At 47.5% G+C, this 25,874-nt stretch overlaps 2 protein-coding genes across 2 annotated transcripts in view; one reads left to right on the top strand and one right to left on the bottom strand.

Moving 5' to 3' along the window:
* Positions 1–25,874, top strand: part of LOC311216457 (antigen WC1.1-like) — a gene marked incomplete at both ends in the record, with an annotated part of 568,360 nt that overhangs the window by 439,759 nt on the left and 102,727 nt on the right. The window lies entirely within an intron of this gene.
* Positions 18,944–19,879, bottom strand: LOC311216626 (olfactory receptor 14A16-like; the record flags this gene model as incomplete). The annotated part of the gene is made up of 1 exon (XM_084298159.1): positions 18,944–19,879. The coding sequence occupies one exon, from the start codon at positions 19,877–19,879 to the stop codon at positions 18,944–18,946; it is 936 nt and encodes a 311-aa protein (XP_084154285.1).

Genomic DNA, 25,874 nt, shown 5'->3' with positions numbered 1-25,874 from the left:
GTGTATTACAATGGGCACCCCCTTCCTCTCTGCTCAAGTGTATCTAGCAACTCACCGAGGCTGTCCGTGTCCCGTCCTCCTCCTGGAGCGGTCACTCCCAAACTAGCCTGATCGTGTCACCTTCCTGCTTACTTTGGACAGTGGTGGTTGTGGGTTGGGGTGTTCTTACCTGTCCTGGAGAGCATTGGTAGCTCTTATTCCAGCTGACTTCTCAAGGGGAGAGCGGCCAGGATTGTGCCATGGTCTGGTCCAATCGCTGTGTGATTCTGGGTGAAAGCAAAGCAGCACTAAACGGAGCAGCATCCCTCTGTGAACACGAACAGCCCCTGCCTCTGTGCCCGAGGGTCTCCAGGCCCTCCTGGCCCAAGCGTGTCACCTTCCTGCTTTCTGTTAGAGGCTGGTGGATGTGGGTTGGGGCGATCTTACCTGTCCTGAAGAGTGTTGGCAGATCTTCCTTACTGCTGACTTCTTGTTATATATGTTCATCTGATTCGTGTCAGTATGGAACAGTGCTAGGGCCGCATGGTATGATGAATGTGACCTTCTGTCTTACATACCCTTGTATAACCACAAGTCTAAGAAAAACAGAGTGGTTAATGTATATAATTCTTGTATCTTGCAAAGGAATGTTTTAGCAATTCGTGTTAATAGAGAGCTTGAAGGGAAATGTATTTGTAGGTTTTTCCTTGAAGTCTCTGATATCTGCGGGGGTTCAGAATAACTGCTAACTATTATGACTATTGCATGGGACACTATGTAATTTTCTGATATCTGGCCAGGAGATTAAGGAGACGGAGAGAGCTGAAGAACAACTAAATGATAAAGCTTGCAGGGGACATTGCACAAATCTCTGACATACAGCCAAGTTGGACAAAGAAGGACAAGAGGGAGGAAGACTATGAACCTTAAGCACGAGTAACCCCTAGAGACCCCCAGAGGGACGACCGGAGACTGATATGCATGCTCCAGTAGGAGGGTTTGGATTCCAAAAACTAATTATAATAAACCTGTTTTTTTTTTGAAGTAGTAATGAATATGTATTAGCCCAGGAGCATAAAAATCATCTGCTTGATGTAACTGGTGTGCGTCTTGGTGGAGCAGAGATTCCCAGCACACACACTGCTGTTTGCTCACCTCTATGCCTTTTAATAAATTGTAAACTTTGATTATAGTCCTATTTTGAAGACTGAGCCACTTATTACATTCAAAAGGAAAGAGCGGCAAGCTTGTGCCATGGACTGGTTCCATCGCTGTGCGTTTCTGGCTGAAAGAGAAGCACCATGAGACAGAGCAGCATCCCTAAGTGGGCACGGGCAGCCCCTGCCTCTGTGCCCCAGGGTCTCCAGCGACTCACCAAAGCTGTCCCTGTCCCATCGTCCTCATGGAGCTGTCACTGCCCTCCTGGCCCGATCATGTCAAATTCCTGCTTGCTGTTACAGGCTGGTGGGTGTGGGTTGGGGCGATCTTACCTGTCCTGGAGAGTGTTGGCAGCTCTTCTGTCCAGCTGAGTGCAAGAGGGCAGAAAGGCCAGGATTGCGCCGCTTCTGGCTGAAAGAGAAGAAGCACCAAATGGAGCAGCACCTCCCTGTGACCATGGGCAGACCTTACCTCTCTGCTCAAGAGTATCTAGCGACTCACCGAGGCTGTCCATGTCCTGTCATCCTCATGGAGCTGTCACACATGTCCTAGCCTGATAGTGTCACCTTCCTGCTTACTGTAGACAATGGTGGGTGCAAGTTGGGGCGATTTTACCTGTCCTGGAGAGCCTTGGCAACTCTATTCCAGCTGACCAACCTAGAAAATTCTGTGATTCTGTGTGATTTCTCAAGGGGAGAGTGGCCAGGAGTGTGCTGTGTTTTGGTGCCATCGCTGTGTGATTCTGGCTGCAAAACAGAAGCACCAAATGGAGCAGCATCCCCCTGTAACCACGGGCAGTGCTTCCCTGAGTGCCCAAGGGTCTCCAGTGACTCACCGAGGCTGTCCATGTCCCATCGTCCTCATGGAGTGGTCACTGCCATCCTGGCCCGAGTGTGTCACCATCCATCTTGCTGTTACAGCCTTCTGGGTGTAGGTTGGGGTGATCTTACCTCTCCTGAAGAGCACTGGAAATTCCTTCCAGCTGACTTCTCAAGGGGAGAGAAGCCAGGATATTGCCGTGGTCTGGAGTCAATTCTGTGTGTGTCTGGCTTTAATAGGAGAAGGAAAAAGAAGAGCAGCATCCCTCCATGACCATGGGCAGCCCCTGCCTCTCTGCTCAAGAGTATCTATCGACTCACCGAAGCTGTCCGTGTCCCGTCTTCCTGATGCAGCATTCACTACCGTCCTGCCCCAGTTCTCTCAGCTTCCTGCTTGCTGTGGACCATTGGGGGTGTGGGTTGGGGCGATCTTACCTGTCCTGTAGAACCCTGGGAGCTTATCCTTCCAGCTGACTTCTCAAGGGGAGAGAGGCCAGGAGTGTGCTATGGTTTTGTCCCATTGCTGTGTAAATCTGGCTGCAAAAGGAGAAGCACCAAACGGAGCAGCATCCCCCTGAGACCACAGGCTGCCCCTACTGCAGTGCCCGAGGGTCTCCAGCGACTCACCAAGGCTGTCATTGTTCCGTCATCCTGATACAGCGGCCACTCCCGTCCTACCCTGATCATGTCACCATTCTTCTTGCTGTTAGAGCCTGGTGGCTGTGGGTTGGGGCGATCCTACCTGCCCTGGAGAGAGTTGGCAGCTCTTCCTTCCAGCTGACTTCACAAGGGGAGAGCGGCAAGGTTGTGCCGTGGTCTGTTTCCATCGCTGTATGTTTCTGGCTGAAAGAGAAGCACCACGAGACAGAGCAGCATCCCTACGTGACCACGGGCAGACCCTGCCTCTGTGCCCGAGGGTCTCCAGCGACTCACCGAGGCTTTCTGTATTCCGTCGTCTCCATGCAGTGGTCATTGCCATCCTAGCCCGAGCATGTCACCCTCCTGCTTTCTGTGGACTGTGTTTTGTGTGGGTTGGGGCGATCTTACCTGTCCTGGAGAGCGTGGGCAGCTCTTCTGTCCAGCTGAGTGCTCGAGGGCAGAGAGGCCAGGATGGTGTCATTTCTGGCTGAAAGAGGAAAAGCACCAAATGGAACAGCAACCCCCTGTGACCACAGGTTTACCCTGCCTGTGTGCCCGAGGTTCTCGAGAATCTCACCAAGTCTGAGCGCCTCCCATCATCCTGCGGGAGTGCTCACTGCCATCCTGGACCAATCGAATCACCTTCCTGTTTGCTATGGACATTGGTGAGTGGGCTTTGGGCTGATCTTAGCACTCGTGAAGAGGATAGGAAGTTCGTCCTTCCAGCTGAGTTCTGAAGGGGAGAGTGGCCAGGAGTGCGCTGTGGTTTGGTCCCTTCGCTGTGTTAATCTGGCTACAAAAGGAGAAGCACCAAAAGGAGTGGCATCCCCCTGAGACCACAGGCTGCCCCTACTTCTGTGCCCAACGGTCTCCAGCGACTCACCGAAGCTGTCATTGTTCTGTCATCCTGATACAGCGGCCACGCTCGTCCTACCCCAATCGTGTCACCATCCTCCTGGCTGTTAGAACCTGGTGGGTGTGGGTTGGGGCGATCTTACTTGCCCTGGAGAGTGTTGGCAGCTCTTTCTCCCAGATGAGTGGTTGAGGCCAGAGAGGCCAGAAGTTTGTCGTGGTCTGGTCTCATCACTGTGTGTGTCTGGCTGAAAGAGAAGAAACACCAAAAGGAGCAGCACCTCCCTGTGACCACGGGCAGCCCCTGCCTCTCTGCTCAGGAGTATCTAGTGACTCACCGAGGCTGTCTGTGTCCCGTCGTCCTGATGGAGCTCTCACTTCTGTCCTAGCTTGATCGTGTCACCTTCCTTCTTACTGTAGACATTGGTGGGTGTGGGTTGGGGCGTTCTTACCTGTCCTGGAGAGCATTGGAAGCTCTTTCTTACAGCTGACTTCTCAAGGGGAGAACGCCAAGATTGTGCCGTGGTCTGGTCCAATCGACATGTGATTTTGGCTTAAAGAGAAGCACCAAATGGAGCAGCATCCCTTTTTGAGCACGGGCAGCCCCTGCCTCTGTGCCTGAGGATCTCCAGCGACTCACTGAGGCTGTCATTGTTCTGTCATCCTGATGCAGCGACCACTCCCGTCCTACCCTGATCATGTCACCATTCTTCTTGCTGTTAGAACCTGGTGGGTGTGGGCTGGGGCAATCTTACCTGTCCTGAAGAGCGTTGGCAGCTCTTATTCCAGCTGACTTCTCAAGGGGAGAGCAGCCAGGATTGTGTCGTGGTCTGGTTCCATCGCTGTGCGTTTCTGGCTAAAAGAGAAGCACCACGAGACAGAGCAGCATCCCTCTGTGAACACGAGCATCCCCTGCCTCTGTGCCTGAGGGTCTCCAGTGACTCACTGAAGCAATCCCTGTCCCGTCGTCCTCATGGAGCGGTCACTGCACTCCTGGCCCGATCATGTCACCTTCCTACTTAATGTTAGAGGCTGGTGAATGTGGGTTGGGGTAATCTTACCTGTCCTGGAGAGCGTTGGCAGCTCTTCCTCCCAGATGAGTGGTCGAGGTCAGAGAGGCCAGAAGTTTGCCGTGGCCTTGTCTTGTTGCTGTGTGTGTCTGGCTGAAAGAGAAGAAGAACCAAACGTAGCAGCAAACCACTGTGGCCATGGGCAGCCCCTGCCTCTGTGCCTGAGGGTCTCCAGCAACTCACCGAAGCTTTCCATGTTCCGTCGTCTCCATGGAGCAGTCACTGCCATCTTATCCTGATCGTGTCACCTTCCTGATTTCTGTGGACAGTGGTGGATGAGTTTTGGGGCGATGTTACTTGTCCTGGAGAGTGCTGGAAGTTCCTTTCAGATGTCTTCTCAAAGGGAGAGTCGCCACGATTGTGCCGTCGTCTGCTTCCCATCGCTGTGTGTGTCTGGCTTTAATAAGAGAAAGAAAAAACAGAGCAGCATCCCCGTGTGACCAGGGGCTGACCCTGCCTCTCTGCCCAACAACCTCGAGCGTCTCACCACGTCAATCCGTCTCCCGTCATCCTGATGGAGCGGTCACTCCCATCCTGGCCCAAGTGTGTCACTGTCCTGCTTGCTATGACACCGTTGTTGGGTGTGGTTTGGGGCTAAATTACCTGTCCTGGAGATTGTTGACACCTTTTCCAGCTGACTTCTCAATGCCAGACTGTCCAGGAGTGTGCCATGGCTTCATTCCAGCACTGTCAGTGTCTCCAGCTGTAATAGAGGAGGCGACAAACCGAGCAGCCACCCCTCTCAGCACTGGAAGCCATTCCTTCCTCCTTGCACGAGGCTCTCCCAGCCTCACACCAAGGCTGTCCATCTCGCATCTTCCTGATGTCCAGGAGATGTTTCTTTGTTGTAGCTTAAATGTGTCATATTCCCACTTAGCGTGGTGATGCCATGGTGGGGAATGGCTTGGGGCTGTCTTATCTGTCCTGTAGAGCGTTGGCATCTTTTCTGGCTGAGTTCTCAAAGCAAGAGAGGCCAGCAGTGTGCCATGATCCGGTCTCATCGCTAGGGATGTTTCTGTCTGAAAGAGGAAAAGCACCAAGTGGAGCAGCATCCCCCTCTAACCATGGGCATCCCCTGCCTGAGTGCCCAAGGGTCTCCAGCGACTCACCGAGGCCGTCCCTGTCCCCTCATCCTCATGCGGCGGTCACTCGTGTCCTGACCCGATCGTGTCACCGTCCTGCTTGAAGAGAGAGGAGAAAGAAGCTGACTCCCTCTGGTTGAGGTTGTCTATGGAGCGGACACTTGAGCGGGAGGAGCAGGCAGCCGAGCAGCCTCCCCGTCAGCACGGGCAGCCGGTACAGGCCTGCCCAACCGCCCAACCGCCCGTGGGGCCAGCATTCCGCAGCCATGGCCGTCCCCAACGCTTTGTGTTGTGCCAGCCTGGGCTTTGCTCTGCCCTTGCCCCTCAGGGTGCAGCAGCCTGGGGGTTGCCATGTTCTTCAGCTTTCTTTCTGGAAAAAGGCACGTGTGGCTAGAAGCATGCCTGCTGTTGTAATCCAGTTACATTTAACTGGAGTTAAAGCCACTTGGAGGCCGGTCACTAGTGGAGTCCCCCAGGGCTCAGGACTAGGGCCAGTTCTCTTTAATATCTTTATCGATGATCTGAATGAGGGGATCGAGTGTACCCTCAGTAAGTTTGCAGATGACACCAGGTTAGGGGTGTGTGTCGATCTGCTCGAGGGTAGGAAGGCTCTGCAGGAGGATCTGGATAGGCTGCACCGATGGGCTGAGGCCAACTGCATGAAGTTCAACAAGGCCAAGTGCCAGGTCCTGCACCTGGGACACAACAGCCCAAAAAAGCGCTACAGGCTGGGAGATGAGTGGTTGGAAAGCTGCCAGGCGGAGAAGGATCTGGGAGTATTGGAGGATAGTCGGCTGAATATGAGCCAGCAGTGTGCTCAGGTGGCCAGGAAGGCCAACAGCATCCTGGCTGGTATCAGAAGCAGTGTGGCCAGCAGGGCTAGGGAAGTGATTGTCCCCCTGTACTCGGCTCTCGAGGCTCTTTTCTGAAGGTGAAGCCACAGTATCTCTTTTCAAGTGTTCAGAAATTGTACTGATACAGAACGGATCATTTCCATATCAACTCTTAGAAATATGACAAATCATGCAAATAAGCAATTGACATGATTATGCTTTTAGTGCTGCACAAGCTAACAGTCGTCAAGTAATCTTTGGCACTGATGCCATGGTATTTTGCAAGTTAAAGTACTAAGTTAGGTAAATGCATGTTTTTAGACACAGTTTTCTTGGTGTAATCATGTATTCACTCTCTATTACTTATCTTTTACGTCTGTATTCTTAATCTATTTCTACAATCGTTTTGTGTAATTTTGTTTAGTTTCTTCTCCTACATGCATTCACTTGCATTCTGAATGACCTTTTTCCTCTCTTATGCTGTCATACACTTTTTCCTCTCTTGGACTTTTTCTTCATTGCTCTGCTGATCTAGACATAGTTCTTTCTATATCTCCATTTGTTCTTATTTCAGCCCACAAATAATTAGATTCCATTTAGTTCTGAGCAAGATATATCTCACTGCAGAAAGAAAGGAGTTCTCCAAGTAGCAAACAGATTACACAAGAGCTAGCAAGGTCCACCCTACCTATCAGTCACTTCTGAACTAACTAGTGATGCACTGCTTCCCATGCTCGCTATCCCATGATACAGCAAAATAGAACCACTTCCACTCATCAAAGGCTCATCTCCTACAAACAGGGATCAGTGTTATTTATGGTTCATGTGTTCAGTCATGTGTCAAACAGGAACATCTAGATTCCAAGATCTGTGTCCACGCTGATGGGTTCACATGGCACTCTCAGACTTTTCCATAAATCCTTAGAGCTCTTTGAAGTATGAGGCCCTCACCCTCAGACTTCGAAGTATATTCCAAACTGGATAAACACATATTGCCTAAATCAATCTCCCTGCACTGTGTAGTTTTACTGTAATATAATATGGTGGATTTTTTTTATTATTATTATTTTTCTTAATGGAAGGCTTAGAAGCAGGTGTTTTACTGACAGGAAGAATGAAAAGACGTCCCAGGTTTTCATTCCCTCTACAGCAGGTCAATCTTCATCAGCTGGCAGAATCATAAGAGCTCACGCAGCTCACAGAACTGCAGTGAAATATGTCTCCGGTTAGCTAGACAAGAGAAGGTTGGTGTGCAGATGTAGACATGGGTTATAGGTAAATACATGTATATCAAAAGAAGTGGGAAGAAATAGCTGTAAAATAAGGCAACTGGAGAGGAACAGCTGACAATAGGACATAGTGAAAGTGAGAAAGGAGGAAAGGAAGAGCGAAGCTATAAATCTGAGTTATGGAAGAATCACCTTTTCTTCAGGCTTTATTCAACTAAGAAACACATATTTTTGAAATGTTCTTTTCACAGATTAGGAAAAGTAGTAATTTAATCAGCCATTTGGATAGTTAAGGTGCTGCCCTGTGTTTAGGCAGAAGCAGCTGGAGTGAAGATTAGACTGGTTCAAAACAGAACAGGGTGTAATTATTTCAGCCCTCTGAGCCCAGATTTGTACCTCCCATGGGCAGCTGCAAGATAGCTAGAGAGCAGCTCTCTGCCATTTACAGGTAGATAAGTGATTGTTTTACATTTCCAAAATTCGATTTATTTTTGATTAATAAGCATCCAGACTCTTCTGTATCACCCTATCTCTGTCAGAAAAGGAGAACAATGAAGAAAATAAAAAGCGGGGGAACGACGACACGTGGTATAAGCAACCCAGACAAGTAAATCAATATTCCAATTCTCAACCAGACAAAAGTTCAAAATACTGAAAGGGTGTCAGAAAGCTTCCAGGAAGTTTAGTCCACACTGAAGGTATTGGCACCCAGAGAGGACTGACAGCATGAGTGTCTGCTTGACAAAGAAAGAACTAATCATGTGGGTCTACCATTCAAGTAACTTTCAAAGGGCAATCTGAATAAAGGAGGCAAAGGATTGATCTTATAGGCTAACTACTGGTATGCTGGTTCAAAATCCTATGTGAAGAGAAGTTTGAGGTCTCTTACCTAAAGAGAAGGGTTAACGACCCTTCAAAATCAAAAGAGATTCACTTTGCAGAAACACTTTCAGACTGAGATGAGAAAAGTAATTTAAAGAGTCTTAATTTTCTTGTATTGCTCAGAAGCCAGAGTTCACATAGACAAAAAAGATAAGGACTTTAACGCTTAGAGAAAGGGGCACTGAATTTGTAAATTAAGTCAATGTGGAAACCCTTTCTTTCTACACATTCAAAAAAAAAAAAAAAAAAGTGACCATAAAGGACAAAGAACAGGATGAATGTGTTTTACAAATGCTAGAAACATACATGTATGTAACAAGATTGCTGTATTAGAAACATGTGTTGAGGGAAAATTATGATTACATTGGAATGACAGAGACTTGGTTAAATCAAGCTATCAACTGGGAGATAAAATTACCAAGGTATAAAGTTTGCAGATGGGTGAGGTAAAACAAAAGTAATGAGGGAGGGAGTAATTTGCGTACAGGGAGAATAGTGAATAAACAGAAATAAATGACACTAGGATTTTGGCTGACACAACAGGGACTATTGGAAGCAAACGGAAGAATGAGATATGGAAAAAGTTAGTCCTTGGACCTTGCCACAGACTTTCAGGAGAGGATGAGAAAGCATATCAGGAAACGTTTTTACAGATGAAGGAAGTCTGTATCGAATCCAGCGTAATGATCCAGTGGAGGAGTTCAATTACCTAGACATTTCCTAGGAAAATGTTAGTGGGAAAAACTACCAAGCAAGCATGATTATAAGAGTAATACAGGATTGCTTCCTTACGGAATATGCTCAAAAGCCACTCAGGCCACAGGAGAAGGGTATTGTGGATATAGTGACTAGAAATAAACTAGACACGATGAATACAATGAAAGCTGGGAGGAGTATTATAATAATTATATAGTGCAGTACATGTGGTTGCAATGCCATTAAAACTGGGGGAGGGGCAAGTTGCACTTGCATGTTAAATAAAATCAGACCCTCACTGAACATTAAATAAATTAAAGGTAGCCCAAAAGAATCAAGCTTCACCAAAGGAAACGCAGGGAAATATCCGAGGTATATTTAAGAATATATTTTCAAAATACAAGTAATTCATCAGGGATGAAGCCAGAAAAAAAAAAAAAAAAAAAAAAGCAAAAAAACCCTGCAATTTTATCAGGGAAGTGTAGTGTTTTATGTAGTCCCATTCACTGAACAATAGGAAAAGAAACATCTTGTGGCCAGTAACACACGTTTGAAACAGCATAAATTCCCCATGACCTCTGAGCCCATCCGTCTTGCTACTGGTGCTGGAAGAAAAATGTGAGTAGATGAGAAGGGACTGCAGATGAAAAGTAGAGAGTAGGTGTGAAGAGAGAAATGATACATGTTTAAGTAGTTTCTCTGACATTTCCCTGTTTGCAGTGAATGAGGTTCACAAATGACCTTGCTGCCATGCACAAAGCCTAATAGCCAAACTCCACAGCACTTTACAGGCAGACACTCACACCAATGTGAGGAACCTAGATTCAAGATCATATTTTGGCTAACAGAGATTGGACTCAGGAAGCTATTTCTCAAAAAATAAATAAATAAATAAATAAAATAAAATTTAAAAGTTCATTTTATAAAAAGTAATTGCATTTATTGTTCAGAAGTTTACTTCGTTGTATGGCTCAGTTTTAGCTGTTCTCCCGTTTTCTACAATTGACAGTTGACAATTTGTACAACTGGCCATTGCACGGACTTTTAATAATAACAACAACAAAGTATCTGTGAGTTTTACTGATCTAAAAGTCAGTTTCCATACAGTTTTATCGCTGCATCTGCCTTTTGATCTGTAGATTTTGCATGTCCAACTTTTAAGTCAAAGTTTGATATAAAATTTTGGTTCTCTAAGTAGCTTCTCAAGGTCTCAAGCTCATCACCAAATTGACGATTAAAGAGAAAAAGCAGTTTGTAATCCTTTCCCTGAAAGGAACAGTATTTTAGGGGAAAAATAGCAAGGAGTAGATACATGCATAAACATCACAGGTCACAGTACGGCCACCTGGATTGCTATGTCACCTGAAGTGTGGGTATGTGTACTCTGCCTTGCTTTTCTCCTTACACAGTGTGGTGGTTGTACTCGGGTGGTAGCCGAGCTCCACCACAACTGCTCTCTCACTCCCCCTCCTCAAAGAGGAACACAGAGAAAATACAATCAAAAGGGCTCAAAGGTTGAGATAAGGACAGGGAGAATGCGCAGTAATTATTGTGACTGGCAAATTTGTATTTTGTATTTTGTATATTGTAACTGGGGTTATGGTCAGTCTATAGCGCTTCTCCACCGCTCCTTCTCAATCCCTCTTGTCCCCTGTGCTGTGGGGTCCCTCCCACAGGATGCAGGCCTTGCTGAACTGACCTGGCGTGGGCTTCCCACAGGCAGCAGCTCTTCCAGAACTGCTCCCACATGGCTTCATACCATGGGCTCCATCCCTCAGGAGCAGACTGCTCCAGCACAGGTCCCCCACGGGCAGCAGCTCCTACCAGGTCACCTGCTCCTGCGTGGGCTCCTCCACGGGCTGCAGCGTGGAACCCTGCTCCACCGTGGTACTCCATGGGCTGCAGGGGGACAGCCTGCTTCACCACGGGCCTCACCACAGGCCGCAGGGGACTTCTGCTCCATGCCTGGAGCACCTCTCCCCCTCCTTCTTCACTGACCTTGGCACCTGCAAGGCTCTTCCTCTCTCCTCACTCTCCCAGCTGCTGTGTGGCGCAGTGTTGTGTCTTTTTTTTTCTTAAATCTGCTCTCACAGAGGCCCAAAACAACATCACTTACTGGCTCAGCTCTGGCCAGCAGTGGGGCCCTTGCCAAACATGGGGCAGCTTCTAGATCCTTCTCACAGAAGCCACGCCTGTGGCCCCCTAACACCAAAACCTTGCCACGTAAACCCATGACACAGCAAGAGGCTCAGACTTTCTCTTCCTGGAACTACTCAAGAAATGAGAGTATTCTCATTTCTTGAGTAGTGAAAAGTGAGCTTTCGCACACCAAGACAATTCGAACAAATGTTGAGGTTTGAAAGCCTGTTGCTCTAAGGATTGAAGCCTATTTTTAACATTTTAGATGTTGTTTGGCATTCATAGAGCAGTGTTCAATGGTAGGCCTCACAGCTGGTTTCCTCTGGATTTCCGATAATCCAACAAATTTCTCCTTCCGTTGATAGCAGTCTCACCCTAGTATGCAACAGTCTCGTAGTAGCAAGTACTGGTCCCTGCCAAATAATTATCAGTACAGGAAAGATCTGAGAAACGTTCTAAATGGATACTGTCAGTAGATGTTTGCAATGATTTTAAAAAATCTGAACAGAAACATTGAAGATCATACCCATGCAGGGAATGTGATTAGACCCTGTTTCAAGCATCTTAGCACCACTGAGACCAAACATCAAGGAAAAAAAAAAAAAAAAAATAAAAAAAAAAAAACAACCTTTCAGATTTGTTTTTGAGAGTCTGAATAACACATTATCTCTTCTCATTTTGTTGCTTATTAGACAGTATTGCCATTCACATATTTTTCTCCAACAATGAGAAAGTCAAATGGCAAAAAGGTTGGAAAATAGTTCTGAAAAACACCAGTTTAATCAGGGATAGTTCACCGGTCTTGAGCCTGAAAAAATGCCGTGTCTCCAAATCCAGTCTTTTTTTAAAACTCTGTTCCTTATCCCCAAAGAATTATGAACTAGTGACAAAGGCAGTCCTGAAGGTCTGAACACCAGTGCATTTGAAAGCCTGAGACATGAGCACTACAGTCTGCCTGGGCAGACCTATTCTCCCATGTGGAGACTATGGTTCAGTTAACAGGACTCCAACCATCTGCAAGAAAGTACACGAGAACATCAAGCCCTTAATTATTCTCCACTACCGCAGTATATTTATATTCTGAAATCAAACTTAGAGCTTCATTTTCTGCTTACATTTAAGTGTGGAAATTAATCACTTGGGATTGTAATTCTACATATGATGCTAGGGGAAATTATAAAAACATCCAAAGTACCACATCTTTAGTCTGCATTTTGCTTTAGACATGTTAGATAATGCTTAGTGAAGCATTTTACATCCTATTAAAGCTTTACAGCACACACTCTTCCTACTAAAAAATTCTTAGAGTGAGTGCCTAAGTGCTGCTTAAAATCAGATACACTTCTAAAATAGAAAATATAATATTTAATTTTCCTGTATGATAGAGTTCATGCAACTCTTTTGTATTTTTGGTGCAGTATTCATGGCAATAACTGCTGGTGGTAAAATATAGTAGGTAGAGATCAAGTAGCACGTGTGCATTGTAACATTATAGGTTCCAGAATTTTGACATATGACTCAAATAAATACAATAAACACAATATTTATTTAATATAATGCACCTGGATGCTATTTCCATTAATGAATGATAATGTGCTCTAGAGCTTTCTAATATTCTAAAATAAAAACATTATTCAAGACACATAGGCTGAAGCATTCTGGAAGTCCTTAGACACAGTGGAGTACCATTTGTCAATAAATAAGTCTTTTCATAAACATTAACAACAGTATTTCAAAACAAGTGGGTATTGATCACAAAATCTGAATCAACTTTTAAGCACACAATCAAATCTTGCTAATGCTAGTAGGGCAACGTAACTCACCCAGGTAAATATTCAGGCAACTATAAAAATAAAAACAGAGAAGGCAGGAAGAAAGCCATAGAGAAGTCATAAAGATTGCACAAGATTCCATGGCTTTAAAATCTTTTTTTTTCAGTAATTTTAATTTCTGTATTAGAATTTACCATGAGGAAAAAAAAGCGTTGAGTCACCTGACCCAAACAGTTCATTCCAGAAATATCTTCAGCAACTGTGATTTGATCAAATTTGAACTAACTATTGGAAGTGTTGAAAGCCCCATCCTTAACACTAGATAAACTTACTGACGAATTCCAAGTGCTTGATCCAAACACTAATTTTGTTGGAGAACAGTTCCAACCTTAGAACAGTTTTTCTACCTCCGTTCTTGTAAAAAGATGCACTGAAACTTTCCGGACACTTCAGCTATAGGTATATATAGGTATACCAACCTAGTATGTTTCAGCCTAAATTATTGATATTTTAAGATACCAAAACAAGGTTCTTACGGTATGGTGATAACCATAGATGTAATTGTGACCATATGTGTCTATTCTACTGGGAGAAATAAACTGTAAAAGTTTACTACTATCTTTGCCACAGCTGTAATAATAAATGGTAAAAATCATCATCTAAGCATCAAAAAGTTCTCTTGATAAAGTTCTCTTGATTTAAAGATCAAAGCCAAAATTTCCTTAAGTGGTATATTCTTTATTGCAGCGCTGGATGCACGGGGGATCCTTCCACCTATCGTGCATGTTCGAAGTGACAAACTATCTCGTATTTATACAGCGAAACAATGAATATTCAATTAGCACCTATACATATTCATTACCTAACCCCACCTACCCTCGCTTCGTATGCTAATTAGCTTATCAGTCCTTGCGCTTGCGCAAAGCCTTCCAAGAGTTGTGGGCCAGGGTCTCCAGGATGTGGGCAGTGGTCTTTGGGAGGAAGGCCGTAGGTCTTCCTTGTAATGCACTTTCTTAATCAGTTGTTTTCCAAGCTGTAAAAATCACACAAAATCACAGAATCACAGAATTTCTAGGTTGGAAGAGACCTCAAGATCATCGAGTCCAACCTCTGACCTAACGCTAACAGTCCCAACTAAACCATATCCCTAAGCTCTACATCTAAACGTCTTTTAAAGACTTCCAGGGACGGTGACTCCACCACTTCCCTGGGCAGCCTGTTCCAATGCCTAACAACCCTTTCAGTAAAGAAGTTCTTCCTAACATCTAACCTAAAACTCCCCTGGCGCAACTTAAGCCCATTCCCCCTTGTCCTGTCACCAGGCACATGGGAGAACAGACCAACCCCCACCTCGCTACAGCCTCCCTTGAGGTACCTATAGAGAGCGATAAGGTCACCCCTGAGCCTCCTCTTCTCCAGGCTGAACAAGCCCAGCTCCCTCAGCCGCTCCTCGTAGGACTTGTTCTCCAGGCCCCTCACCAGCTTCGTCGCCCTTCTCTGCACCCGCTCAAGCACCTCGATGTCCTTCTTGTAGCGAGGGGCCCAAAACTGAACACAGTACTCGAGGTGCGGCCTCACCAGAGCTGAGTACAGGGGGACGATCACCTCCCTAGCCCTGCTGGCCACACTGTTCCTGATACAAGCCAGGATGCCGTTGGCCTTCTTGGCCACCTGAGCACACTGCTGGCTCATATTCAGCCGACTATCCACCAATACTCCCAGGTCCTTCTCTGCCTGGCAGCTCTCCAACCACTCATCTCCCAGCCTGTAGCTCTGCTTGGGGTTATTGCGCCCCAGGTGCAGGACCCAGCACTTGGCCTTGTTGAACTTCATGCAGTTGACCTCAGCCCATTGGTGCAGCCTATCCAGATCCTCCTGCAGAGCCTTCCTACCCTCAAGCAGATCGACACACGCACCTAACTTGGTGTCATCTGCGAACTTACTGAGGGTGCACTCGATGCCCTCATCCAGATCATCGATGAAGATATTAAAGAGGACAGGCCCCAGCACTGAGCCCTGGGGGACTCCACTAGTGACTGGCCTCCAACTGGACTTGACTCCATTCACCACGACTCTTTGGGCCCGGCTATCCAGCCAGTTTCTAACCCAACGAAGCGTGCGCCAGTCCAAGCCAAGAGCAGCCAGTTTCTTGAGGAGAACGCTGTGTGAGACGGTGTCAAAAGCCCTGCTGAAGTCAAGGTAGACCACATCCACAGCCTTTCCCTCGTCCACCCAGTGCGTCACTTTGTCATAGAAGGAGATCAGGTTCGTCAAGCAGGATCTGCCTTTCATAAACCCATGCTGACTGGGCCTGATCGCCTGCTTGCCCTGCAAGTGCTGCGTGATGACTCTCAGGAGGATCTGCTCCATGAGCTTCCCTGGTACTGAGGTCAAACTGACAGGCCTGTAGTTTCCTGGGTCTGCACTCCGGCCCTTCTTGTAGATGGGCGTCACGTTTGCTAGCCGCCAGTCAACTGGGACCTCCCCCGATAGCCAGGACTGCTGATAAATAATGGACAGTGGCTTGGCCAGCTCCTCTGCCAGTTCTCTCAGTACCCTTGGGTGGATCCCATCCGGCCCCATCGACTTGTGCACATCCAAGTGCCGTAGCAGGTCACCAACCAGTTCTTCATGGATAGTGAGGGCCACATCCTGCTCCCCATCCCCTTCCACCAGCTCAGGGTACCGAGTATCCAGAGAACAACCGGTATTGTCACTAAAGACTGAGGCAAAGAAGGCATTGAGCACTTCCGCCTTTTCCTCATCTCTTGTAACTAAGTTTCCCCCCAAATCCAGTAAAGGATGGAGATTCTCCTTAGTCCTCCTTTTTGTGTTGATGTATTTATAGAAATGTTTTTTGTTTTCTTTAACGGCAGTAGCCAGATTGAACTCCAGATGAGCTTTGGCTTTCCTAATTTTGTCCCTGCACAGCCTTAGTCCTCCCTAGTGGCCTGCCCACTTTTCCAAAGATTATAAACCCTCTTTTTTCTCCTAAACTCAGGCCACAATTCTCTGTTGAGCCAGGCTGGTCTTCTTCCCTGCCAGCTCGTCTTTGGGCACGTGGGGACAGACCGTTCTGTGCCATTAAGATTTCCCTCTTGAAGAGCGCCCAGCCTTCCTGGACCCCTCTGCCCTTCAGAACCGCCTCCCAAGGGACTCCACCAACCAGTGTCCTGAGCAGCTCAAAGTCAGCCCTCCAAAAGTCCAATACAGCGGTTTTACTGGTCCCCTTCCTGGCCTCACCAAGAATAGAGAACTCCACCATTTTGTGGTCACTCTGCCCAAGACAGCTCCCGACAATCACATCCTCCACCAGTCCTTCTCTGTTTGTGAAGAGAAGTTCTAGCAGGGCACCACCCCTGGTAGGTTCACTAACCAGCTGCGTCAGGAAGCTATCTTCCACGCTCTCCAGAAACCTCCTAGACTGCTTTCTCAGGGCTGTGTTGTGCTTCCAGGATATGTCAGGGAAGTTGAAGTCCCCCACGAGTACAAGAGCTGAAGATTTTGCAACTTCTGTCAGCTGCCTGTAGAATTCTTCATCCGTCTTCTCATCCTGGTTCGGCGGTCTATAGCAGACCCCGACCAGGACACTAGCCTTGTTGTCCCTGGCGATCCTAACCCAAAGGGACTCGACCTTGTCATTCCCAGCCTCGAGTTCTACAACCTCGAAAGACTCTCTAATACAGAGAGCCACACCACCACCCCTTCTGTGCTGCCTGTCCCTTCTGAAGAGCTTATAGCCAGGCATTGCAGACGTGGTGGGACCAGTCATGAGACTGGTCCCACCACGTCTCCGTGATGGCAACCAAGTCGTAGCCTGCCTGCTGCATGATGGCTTCCAGCTCCTCCTGTTTGTTACCCATGCTGCGTGCATTGGTGTAGATGCACTTCAGCTGGGCCATTGCCTTATCCTCTGGCCTTGCCATTGTTAACCCTGGCACAGCCCCAACAATCCTAGCTTCAGCCCCATCCCCCTTCCTACCTAGTTTAAAGCCCTCTCAATGAGCCCTGCCAGCTCCTGGCCCTCCTTTCATGAAGGTCAACAAGGGCACGTGCAGGGTCCTGCCCTGCAGAGGAATAACCCCAAGCACCAGTACAGACCACTGAAACTGGCCACCCACAGAGGTTTCGGAGTCTCTTTCCTCGGAGATACTCAAAGCATGTATAGATGCAGTCCTGGAAATCCTGCTCCTGCTAATGATGCTTGAAGGGCTTGGACTGGACTCTTCCAGTCCTAATTATTGGGTGATTCTGTAATGACAAACAGCTTTACTGAGAATTTTTCTGTGGGACACCATGCTAGTTTGGTTCCTGGAGCCCACGTAGCAGAGCCTCGGGTTGTAAGGGTTTTTAGGGTTAGGGCTTTAGGATTTTTAGGGTTAGGATTGTAAGGGATTTTAGGGTTAGGGTTGGAAGGGTTTTTAGGGTTAGGGCTTTAGGGTTTTTAGGGTTAGGGTTGTAAGGGATTTTAGGGTTAGGGCTTTAGGGTTTTTAGGGGGCAGAGCCAAGTAGCCTGCCTCTCTTGCTGAGTCTACGCCCAGCACTGCAGCCAGCAGGATGGGGTTGTGCCTGTGTGATCCCGTTCCCTCCCGCTCCTGCCCTTCCTGGCCCATTTCCTCCTGGGTACCAGCTCATGAAGGCATTTTCAGCGGGTCAAAGCATGTCACCTCCTCACAGGAGCTTCTTTCCTGGGCCAGGCTACAGCACCTTTGAGTCGCAGACCTCTCATCAGCACTGACTTCTTGCGCGAGCTGCTGGAAATTGTCTAAGAAGCAAGGAAAGCCCAGACGGGTTTTGTTTCCCTCTGGAGGAGCAGAACAAATTTTTTCCTGCCGGAGGTTATGGGACTGTGGCTCTGTGCTGGGGTGCCGAGGACCTGTTGAGCCTGCTTGCTGTCACTTTGCTTTACCTTCTTTGATCCCGTTGGAAAACTTGCCACTACCCAGAGGAACAGCACGGTTGTGGGAAGCAACACAACCTGACCACCTGCAGCCCCTTCTCCAGGGACATCCGTGCGATCTGTGGCTGTTGTAGGAGTTCAGGGCAACCACAGGGAATTTCAAGTGGCTCAGACCATGTCCTTAGATCCCAGCTATGGTTCTTCATTGAAGGGGACGTGAGTCATTCCTCAGGCTCCCTTCCCTGCAACCTCTGTGTCTCTGCTGCCTGTCATTGGACTACAGAGCCCTAATTAGCCCAGGTAGTTTTCCACTTAGCCCTTTGGGTGACGATCTGAAGCTGCATTTGCTGCCCACCCCTAGAAACGGGCTGTCTGTGAATAATCCCTGTGCTCTCCTGGGTTCAGACATCAGCATCTGACACGAGTCTTGTCACATGCTGGACACCCCTGAGCAGATATATCCTGACCAGTCCCATCTCCAGTGGCTCTGGGCACCCACAGGTGAGAGCTGAATCCATCCCAAAATTCCCTATAAAATCACCCGATGATCTCATCCGCACATGGAGAACACAAGGTTAACAGCAGGCCCTGTTAGGGTGCAATTTCTTGAGCGTATTCTCGACTCCATCAAATGGAAAAAAGTCTCAAACTTCAGACACAGCACTGAAGACATCCCCTTTTATTACAGAGAGGTGGAAAAGGAGTACAGCTCTGACATAAATACATTTAAAGATGGCTTCTGGGACAGAGGGACTGGGCTTGTGCCTCTGGAGGAGTGAGACAAATCCAGACATTCATGCCCAAACAGGGTAGTCAGAGAAAAATGTCCAAAGCACAAGAAAACAAACAAACAAACTGCAACAACAACAAAAAATGTGCATAAATATGGGTGGCTTAGTCCTGCTGAAGTACTGCCAACAGAATCAGTTTTTTCAGGGAATCCTTCAGCTCCTGGTTCCTCATGCTGTAGATGAAGGGATTCAGCGTTGGAGGCACCACCGAGTACAGGACTGCCACCACCTGATCCAGGGATGAGGAGGAGATGGAGTGGGGTCTCAGGTAGGCAACTGTGCCAGTGCTGATGAACAGGGAGACCACAGCCAGGTGAGGGAGGCACGTGGAAAAGGCTTTGTGCTGGCCCTGCTCAGAGGGCATCCTCAGCACAGCCCTGAAGATTTGCACATAGGACAGCACAATGAGAACAAAACACCCCAAAGCTAAACAAAGACTAACTGCAATGACCCAAAGTTCCCTGAGGTAGGCATCCGAGCAAGAGAGCCTGAGGATCTGGGGGACTTCACAGAAGAACTGGTCCAGGGCATTGCCTTGGCAGAGTGGTATGGAAAATGTATTGGCCGTGTGCAGCAGGGAATAGAAAAAACTTCCGCCCCAGGCAGCTGCTGCTGTTTTCATACAAGCTCTACTGCTCATAAAGGTCCCGTAGTGCAGGGGCTTGCAGATGGCAATGTAGCGGTCATAGGCCATGACGGTGAGAAGGGAATATTCTGCTCCAAGCAAGAAGAAGAGAAAAAAGACTTGGGCAACGCATCCTGAATAGGAGATGGTCCTGGTGTCCCACAGGGAATTGGCCACGGCTTTGGGAACAGTGGTGGAGATGGACCCCAGGTCGAGGAGGGCGAGGTTGAGGAGGAAGAAGTACATGGGGGTGTGGAGGCGGTGGTCGCAGGCTACGGCTGTGAAAATGAGGCCGTTGCCCAGGAGGGCAGCCAGGTAGATGCCCAGGAAGAGCCCAAAGTGCAGGAGCTGCAGCTTGCGTGTGTCTGCAAATGGCAGGAGGAGGAACTCTGTGGGGAAGCTGCTGTTGGACATTTGCTGGCTTTGGGTGTATTAGTCTGTCCATTGAGAAATTTAAAGAGGAATTTTAGATAGTGTTTTCTGAGCAAAACCTAAACCAAATTTCCCTGAAACCTTCTCAGCAAGAATCACAGTCTTTTCCCTGTGAAGAATACATGCTACATCTTGTAAAATATTTAGTTTTTATTTTTATTTTATTTTTTTCCCTAGGGATACGATAATTATCAGGTTAATCCTCTGTGTCCTCTGTGGGCTTTGGAAGTGTCAGTACTACCCTGCTGTATATAGTAAAGAATATCAGGGACTGATCCATTACAATTCTCCTTACTGTCCTTCATGGCAGCAAAACAGAAGCATAGACTCCTGAGAGTGCCTTTCATTTAGGTAGTGCAGGTGCTGGTGTTCCCCATCAAGAATCTCCCCCAAAGATGGCCTGGGGGTGCTGTGGACCTCTTAGCAGCCTGCCCCAGGCAGCAGCCTCTGGGCACCAGCAGGACCCTGCCTGTCCTGCCTGTTTCAGGGGGCTCCGTCCACCCACAGCTTCTCCCCGCAGTGCCCTGAGCAGTTCCCCGGGCAGGCTGAGTGCTGAGGCTGGCAGGCGGCAGAGGCCTTGCCCTGGCACACAGCCCCTGGGGCACAGCAGGGACCCTGCTCTGCACCACAGCCCTGGACACCCCTGCCTGCACCCCGGCTGCACAGCCTGCAGCCAGCCTTGCGGGAAGGAACCCTCATGTCCTGTCCCTCTGACAGCTTTGGCAGGTAGTCCCTGCTCTGGAACTTGTTCTTCTCCTATCTTAGGAACTCTTAAGTGTCCTCCAGAAAGATCCCATGTGCTGTGGGGTGTGCCAGCAAATCTGCAGATGGCACCAGGAACAACAGCTGCATTGCCCTGCAGCCACAGACTTACCCTGTTCAGGGCTGTGAAGATTTCTCTCGCAGTGAGCTCTCAGCATCCCCCCTCCACATTGACTTTAACGTCTCCCTCCCTTCTCTCAGCCACCCTTGTCCCCTGCAGGCAGTGCCCCCAGCCCTACCGTGCTGTGCAGAGGAGCTGCTCCTGGGCAGAGCTGTCTCTCTGCAGTGCTGCCCGCTTTCCAGGAGCTCCCCTTGGTCCCAGGAGCCCAGCCCAGCTCAACAGCACAGAGAGCTCTTGACAAGTCCCTGGGCCTCCAGGGGAAACAACTTTGAATCAAACTGATGTAATCACTGCTCTTCCTTCTGTCAGCTAGAGAGAGACACCTACTTCTAGTTATATTTTTTCTCCTAAATCAAAGTAAGAGTTCATTATGGGAATCATTTTTCCTGTCCTTTTATTAGTTAGGACACCCACAAATTGACTGAGAGCTGTATTCTGTTTCTTCCAAGCACTTGTTAAGATTGAGGAGAAGGAATCTTTTTCACAGCAAATGAAATCCCTCTGTCTACACAGACTACACAACCAATTGTTGGCCAGCAAGCTCATGGAATCTTAGGATGTTTGGGGTTGGAAGGGACCTTAAGGTCTAGTTCCAGTCACTCTTAAATGGGCGGAGTCACTTCCCTCTAGACCAGTTTGCTCAACGTTTCATCCAACCTGACATTGGACTCTACCAGGAGAGAGGCATCCACCACTTCTCTGGGCAACCTCTTCCAGTGTCTCACCACCCACTGCGTGAAGAGTTTCTTCTTTATATCTGATCTAAATCTACTCTTTTCTAGCTTAAAATCACTGCCCCTTGTCCTATCATTACACTCCCTGATAGAGTTTCTCCAGATATTTCTCCAATCTTTCTCTCCTTGTTCTGTTAAGAGAGAGGAGGGAGAGAGTGGATGTGTGGTGCTTGGCTACCTCCTGGGGATAAAGCACAACACATCTGGGGCACAAACCTAACCAACAAGTGATAAAGGAGGCAGTGAAGGCAGCCAGACCTGCTCAGTCACACTGACTGGTGAGAGCATGGGGGAGAGAGAAAATGCTTCTTCCAGCGAGGTTATCTGACCAGGAATCTTGTCAGTTGGGAAACCAAGGGAAAACGGGGAATACTAGTAAAAGGGGATGTCCTATGACGAGAGGCTGAAGAAACTTGGCTTGTCTAGTCTGGAGAAAAGAAGGCTGAGGAGCGACCTCATTGCTTTCAGCCACTGGAGGGCAAGTGGAGAGGGAGCTGATGACCTCTTCTCACTGGGAACCGACCAGAGAAAGCGTGGGAATGGCACATAGATGCACCAGGGGAGGTCCAGACTGGAGAGTAGGAAAAATTTCTGTACTGTGAGGGTGGTCAAACACTGGAATAGGATTCCTTGAGACCTGCTTGTAGTTCTAGGCCTGTCAATGTTCAAGAAGCATTTGGACATTGCCCTCATTGACATGCTGTAACTTTTGTTTAGTTCTGAAGAGGTCAGGTAGTTGGACTAGATGATCTTTGAAGGTCTCTTCCAACTAAACTACTCTGTTCTAGTCTAGTCTAGTCAGTCTAGTCACTACACATGTGGGTAGGCCCCATTTATGTATTGGAAGACCACAATAATATCTCCTGGAGTCTTCTTTTCTTCAAGGTAATCCCATCTCTCTCAGCTGCTCTTCACAGGTGTATTTGGTGTGCACGGCATGCTTTTGGTAGTCAGGTGGTAGGCTGCAGGGGGTTGCTGGATGGTGAAGAACATCAGTTTGAACACTTTGGGTTAGCTCTCCTGGCTGTGTCCCATCACCATGTCCTGCACAATTCCAACCTACATGGCATGGGGTACAGTATGAGAAACAGAAACCCTTGATGCTTTGTAGACACTCTCCATGACTGTTTCTAAACACTCTCAAAAACATTTACCCTCTGCACTCACACACCTTATCCGTGGAGAACCCCAGTGCAACAGCTGTCTGGAAGAGTGTTTTGTTTTCATCTTTCCTTTAACATGTGACTGAGTCTTAGAAGACGGAAGAGGCTACAAAAGTCTTTGTTTGGAAGGCAAAGTTGAGGCTAAATGAGTCTGGAAAAAAAAAAAAAAAAGTCTGAGACATAAATAAAAAGATATGCATTTATTGAGCTATTTAAACAACACTAATTTTTTTTTTGTTGTTTTACTGATGGTGTGGAGAATGTTAGGAAACATGGCATTTGCCTTTGCAAGTAATACTTCTTGGAGCTAGGATGGACATTCTGCTACTCACCAGGAATGATCCAAGATGACCAAGAGTGGCCTCGCAAGGACATCAGGGAGCTCTCTCTGCTGTCATGGGTGAATCCCGTCAGGTCCCATAGATATGTGTATCCCATTTGGTCAAGTATGCCCTGACCTGATCCACTCCCACCAAGTGTACATCTTCCTTCCAGACTCTCCCCATTCTTCGTGACTAGGGATTCCTGAAGGGCAGTCTTGCCAGTACTGACTGACGTGAAAAAGGAATTCAACACCTCTTGTCTTTTCCCTGTCCTGTATCAACAGATCCTGGGCCTCATTCAGCAGTGGGTCCACATATTCCAGAACCTTTCTTTTGTCACCTGTGTACTTCTAGAAGCTCTTTTTACTGCCTTAGACATCCTTGTCCTAATTCCACTGGAGTTGTGCTTTAGTTTTCCGATATGCTTACATGCTTCCTTACATGCTCAGACAAGGCCTTTGTATTCCTCTCAGGGTATCTGTTCTTGTTTCCACCTTGTCTATGCTTCTTTTCTGCACTGGAGTTTGGTGAGAAGCTTCTGGTTCATCCATGCAGGCCTCTTGCTGTTTTTACCTGAGTTTGTTTTTCTTGGGTTGGACTGCCCTTGATGTTGGAGGGGGTGGTCCTGGAATATTAACCACCTTTCTTGGACTGCTCTTCAATACAGGGCCTTACTCCAAAGGACTCTTCCAAGCAGATATTGAAGGGGCCAAAGATGGCTCTCCTGAAGAGCTATGCTGCCCTCCCGCAGGATCAACTCCACCATGGTCCCTGCAGGGAACATTGTTAACTTATCCTGAGCTTACCATGAACCACAGCCCCCAGATCCCTTTTTTTCAGAGTTATGCTCCATCCACTTGTCCCTCAGTCTATATGTACATTCAGGAATACATGGTCTGATGTATAGAATCTGGCATTAGTTCTTATTGAATTTTATATTGTAGTGACTGACCAACGTTCTGATCTATCAAGATGTCTCTGTAAGGCCCCTCTACCCTCAAGGCAATTGATAGAGTTTCCTAATTTACTAGATGTAGGGCAGTGTCGCGTTAAGGGGTGTAGCTGATTAACTGTTACGGGCCCGGTCGGATTCAGAGTACTGAACCAGTTGGACATTCACCGAAAACACGTTAACTGTCTGGGGGTCCTGTCATACATTCACCATCAACGCATTAACGGTCTGGGGGTCCGTTCAGACATTCACCAAAAACGCATTAACCATCTGGGGGTCTGTTCAGACATTCACCAAAACCGCATTAACCGTCTGGGGGTCTGGTTAGATTCAGAACACTGAACTATCATGGATAACCACCCTCACCCTAGTTGCATTAATGAGAGCTATCACAATGCAATCAAGTATGGTTTATTACAGCAACAGATAATCAGGTTCTTTTGGATTGCCGGTGATAGGGACTGTCTGCAAAAGCAAGCTAGTATGCATGAAATACACAGGTGTTATAGGTGTTACAGATGTTACAAGTGTTATAGATGTTATAGATGTTATAGATGTTACAGGTGTTACAGGTGTCACAGGTGCACAGCCTAGAAATAAACACGTTAAAAGGATCAAAGACTCTGGAGAGATTTATAAGCAAGTATTCAGATCTCACCCAAAGGCGTCCCAATGGGGGGGGGAAGAGAGGCTCAGCCCGTCGACTGATCCCAGGAGTCAGGAGGTCCTAAGGATGTTGTATTTCCTCGGGATGGTATCTCCCCTGATGGTGGTATCTTCCCTAACATCCCCTCTCTCTTGGGCCAATTTATATTATTTTCTATCTTTTAGGTGGAGCTTGAGTGGCTCTAGTCAAGCATATCTTAGTTATGATTGGTGTAAAGTTTTCCCGTCTCCATTTAAAGTAATAGGCTCTGAGAAATTCAGAGCGCATGCTCAGTGAGGGGTGGTCGCACCTTGGAGGCGGGTAGCTTTTGGGATGGAGGTGTGTTTTGGTATTATAATGATATTATAATGAGCAAAAAGTACACTAGGGTACAGCATTTGTCAAAACATGACAGGTCTTTGGCTTAGGGTGGCAAAAAGTGCAGCTTTGTGCACAAGAACAATCGAGGCCCCACCTGATTACAGAGCCTAGCCGTAGTGTCTCCACTCCACTCTACGCTCCGTGCTGTTCCTTGGAGCTGGCACACCAAGTTTCCCCAGCGCGATAGCATCTAAGGTTGGGAGCCCAGGAAACGCTCAGTTATGCCCTACCCGGAAAGCCTCTTCAATGCTGTACCTTTTCCTTAAAAATGTGAATGTTAGTTTTATTTTCCTAGTTACTTCAGGCATTTACACCACAGGCAGTCCACTCATGTGCCTAAGTTCTCAAACACCTTTTAGAAAGTACTGTCTCTAAATTACCACTTCTCCATTAATCTACTCCCACTTTTGGGGAGGAGAGAGATATGTTAAAGGGGAGGTTTATATTATTTAGCTAAATGACAAGGGACAGCTTGCAGGTGAGTGACAAGGCACAAATGGAGGCCACATTTTTAGGCAGTCTGCACTGACAAAACTCTAATACCTACATTCCCAGTCTCTGAAGTCCTAACTTAAAGCATTACCGCTAAGACAGACACCTTTGTGCACCTCAAATGTCAAGTGGTGTTTACATTTGAACAACTCACTGCTCTTCTCTATCTCCTGTAATTACTGTGGGAGTTTAGCCTATATTATTTTTTACATATCTGAGCAGAGGTGAAAGAAATCCCAAATTGTGTGGGTTTGTGGCTGATAAGGAAGGTTCTGGGCCCCATTACAGGCCTAGGACATCAAACTCAGAATGAGATGCATCAGTTGACTCCCTGTGATCACTTCCCTCAGCTTGGGACAATGTGATCCCTGCCAGTCACATTCTGGGTGTCCTGCCTAAAAGT

The sequence above is a fragment of the Netta rufina genome (assembly GCF_964035555.1).
Source record: "Netta rufina genome assembly, chromosome: 18".
Lineage (NCBI taxonomy): Eukaryota > Metazoa > Chordata > Aves > Anseriformes > Anatidae > Netta > Netta rufina.
The sequence above is the reverse complement of the archived record's forward strand: the minus strand, read 5'-3'. Positions and strand labels throughout refer to the sequence as shown.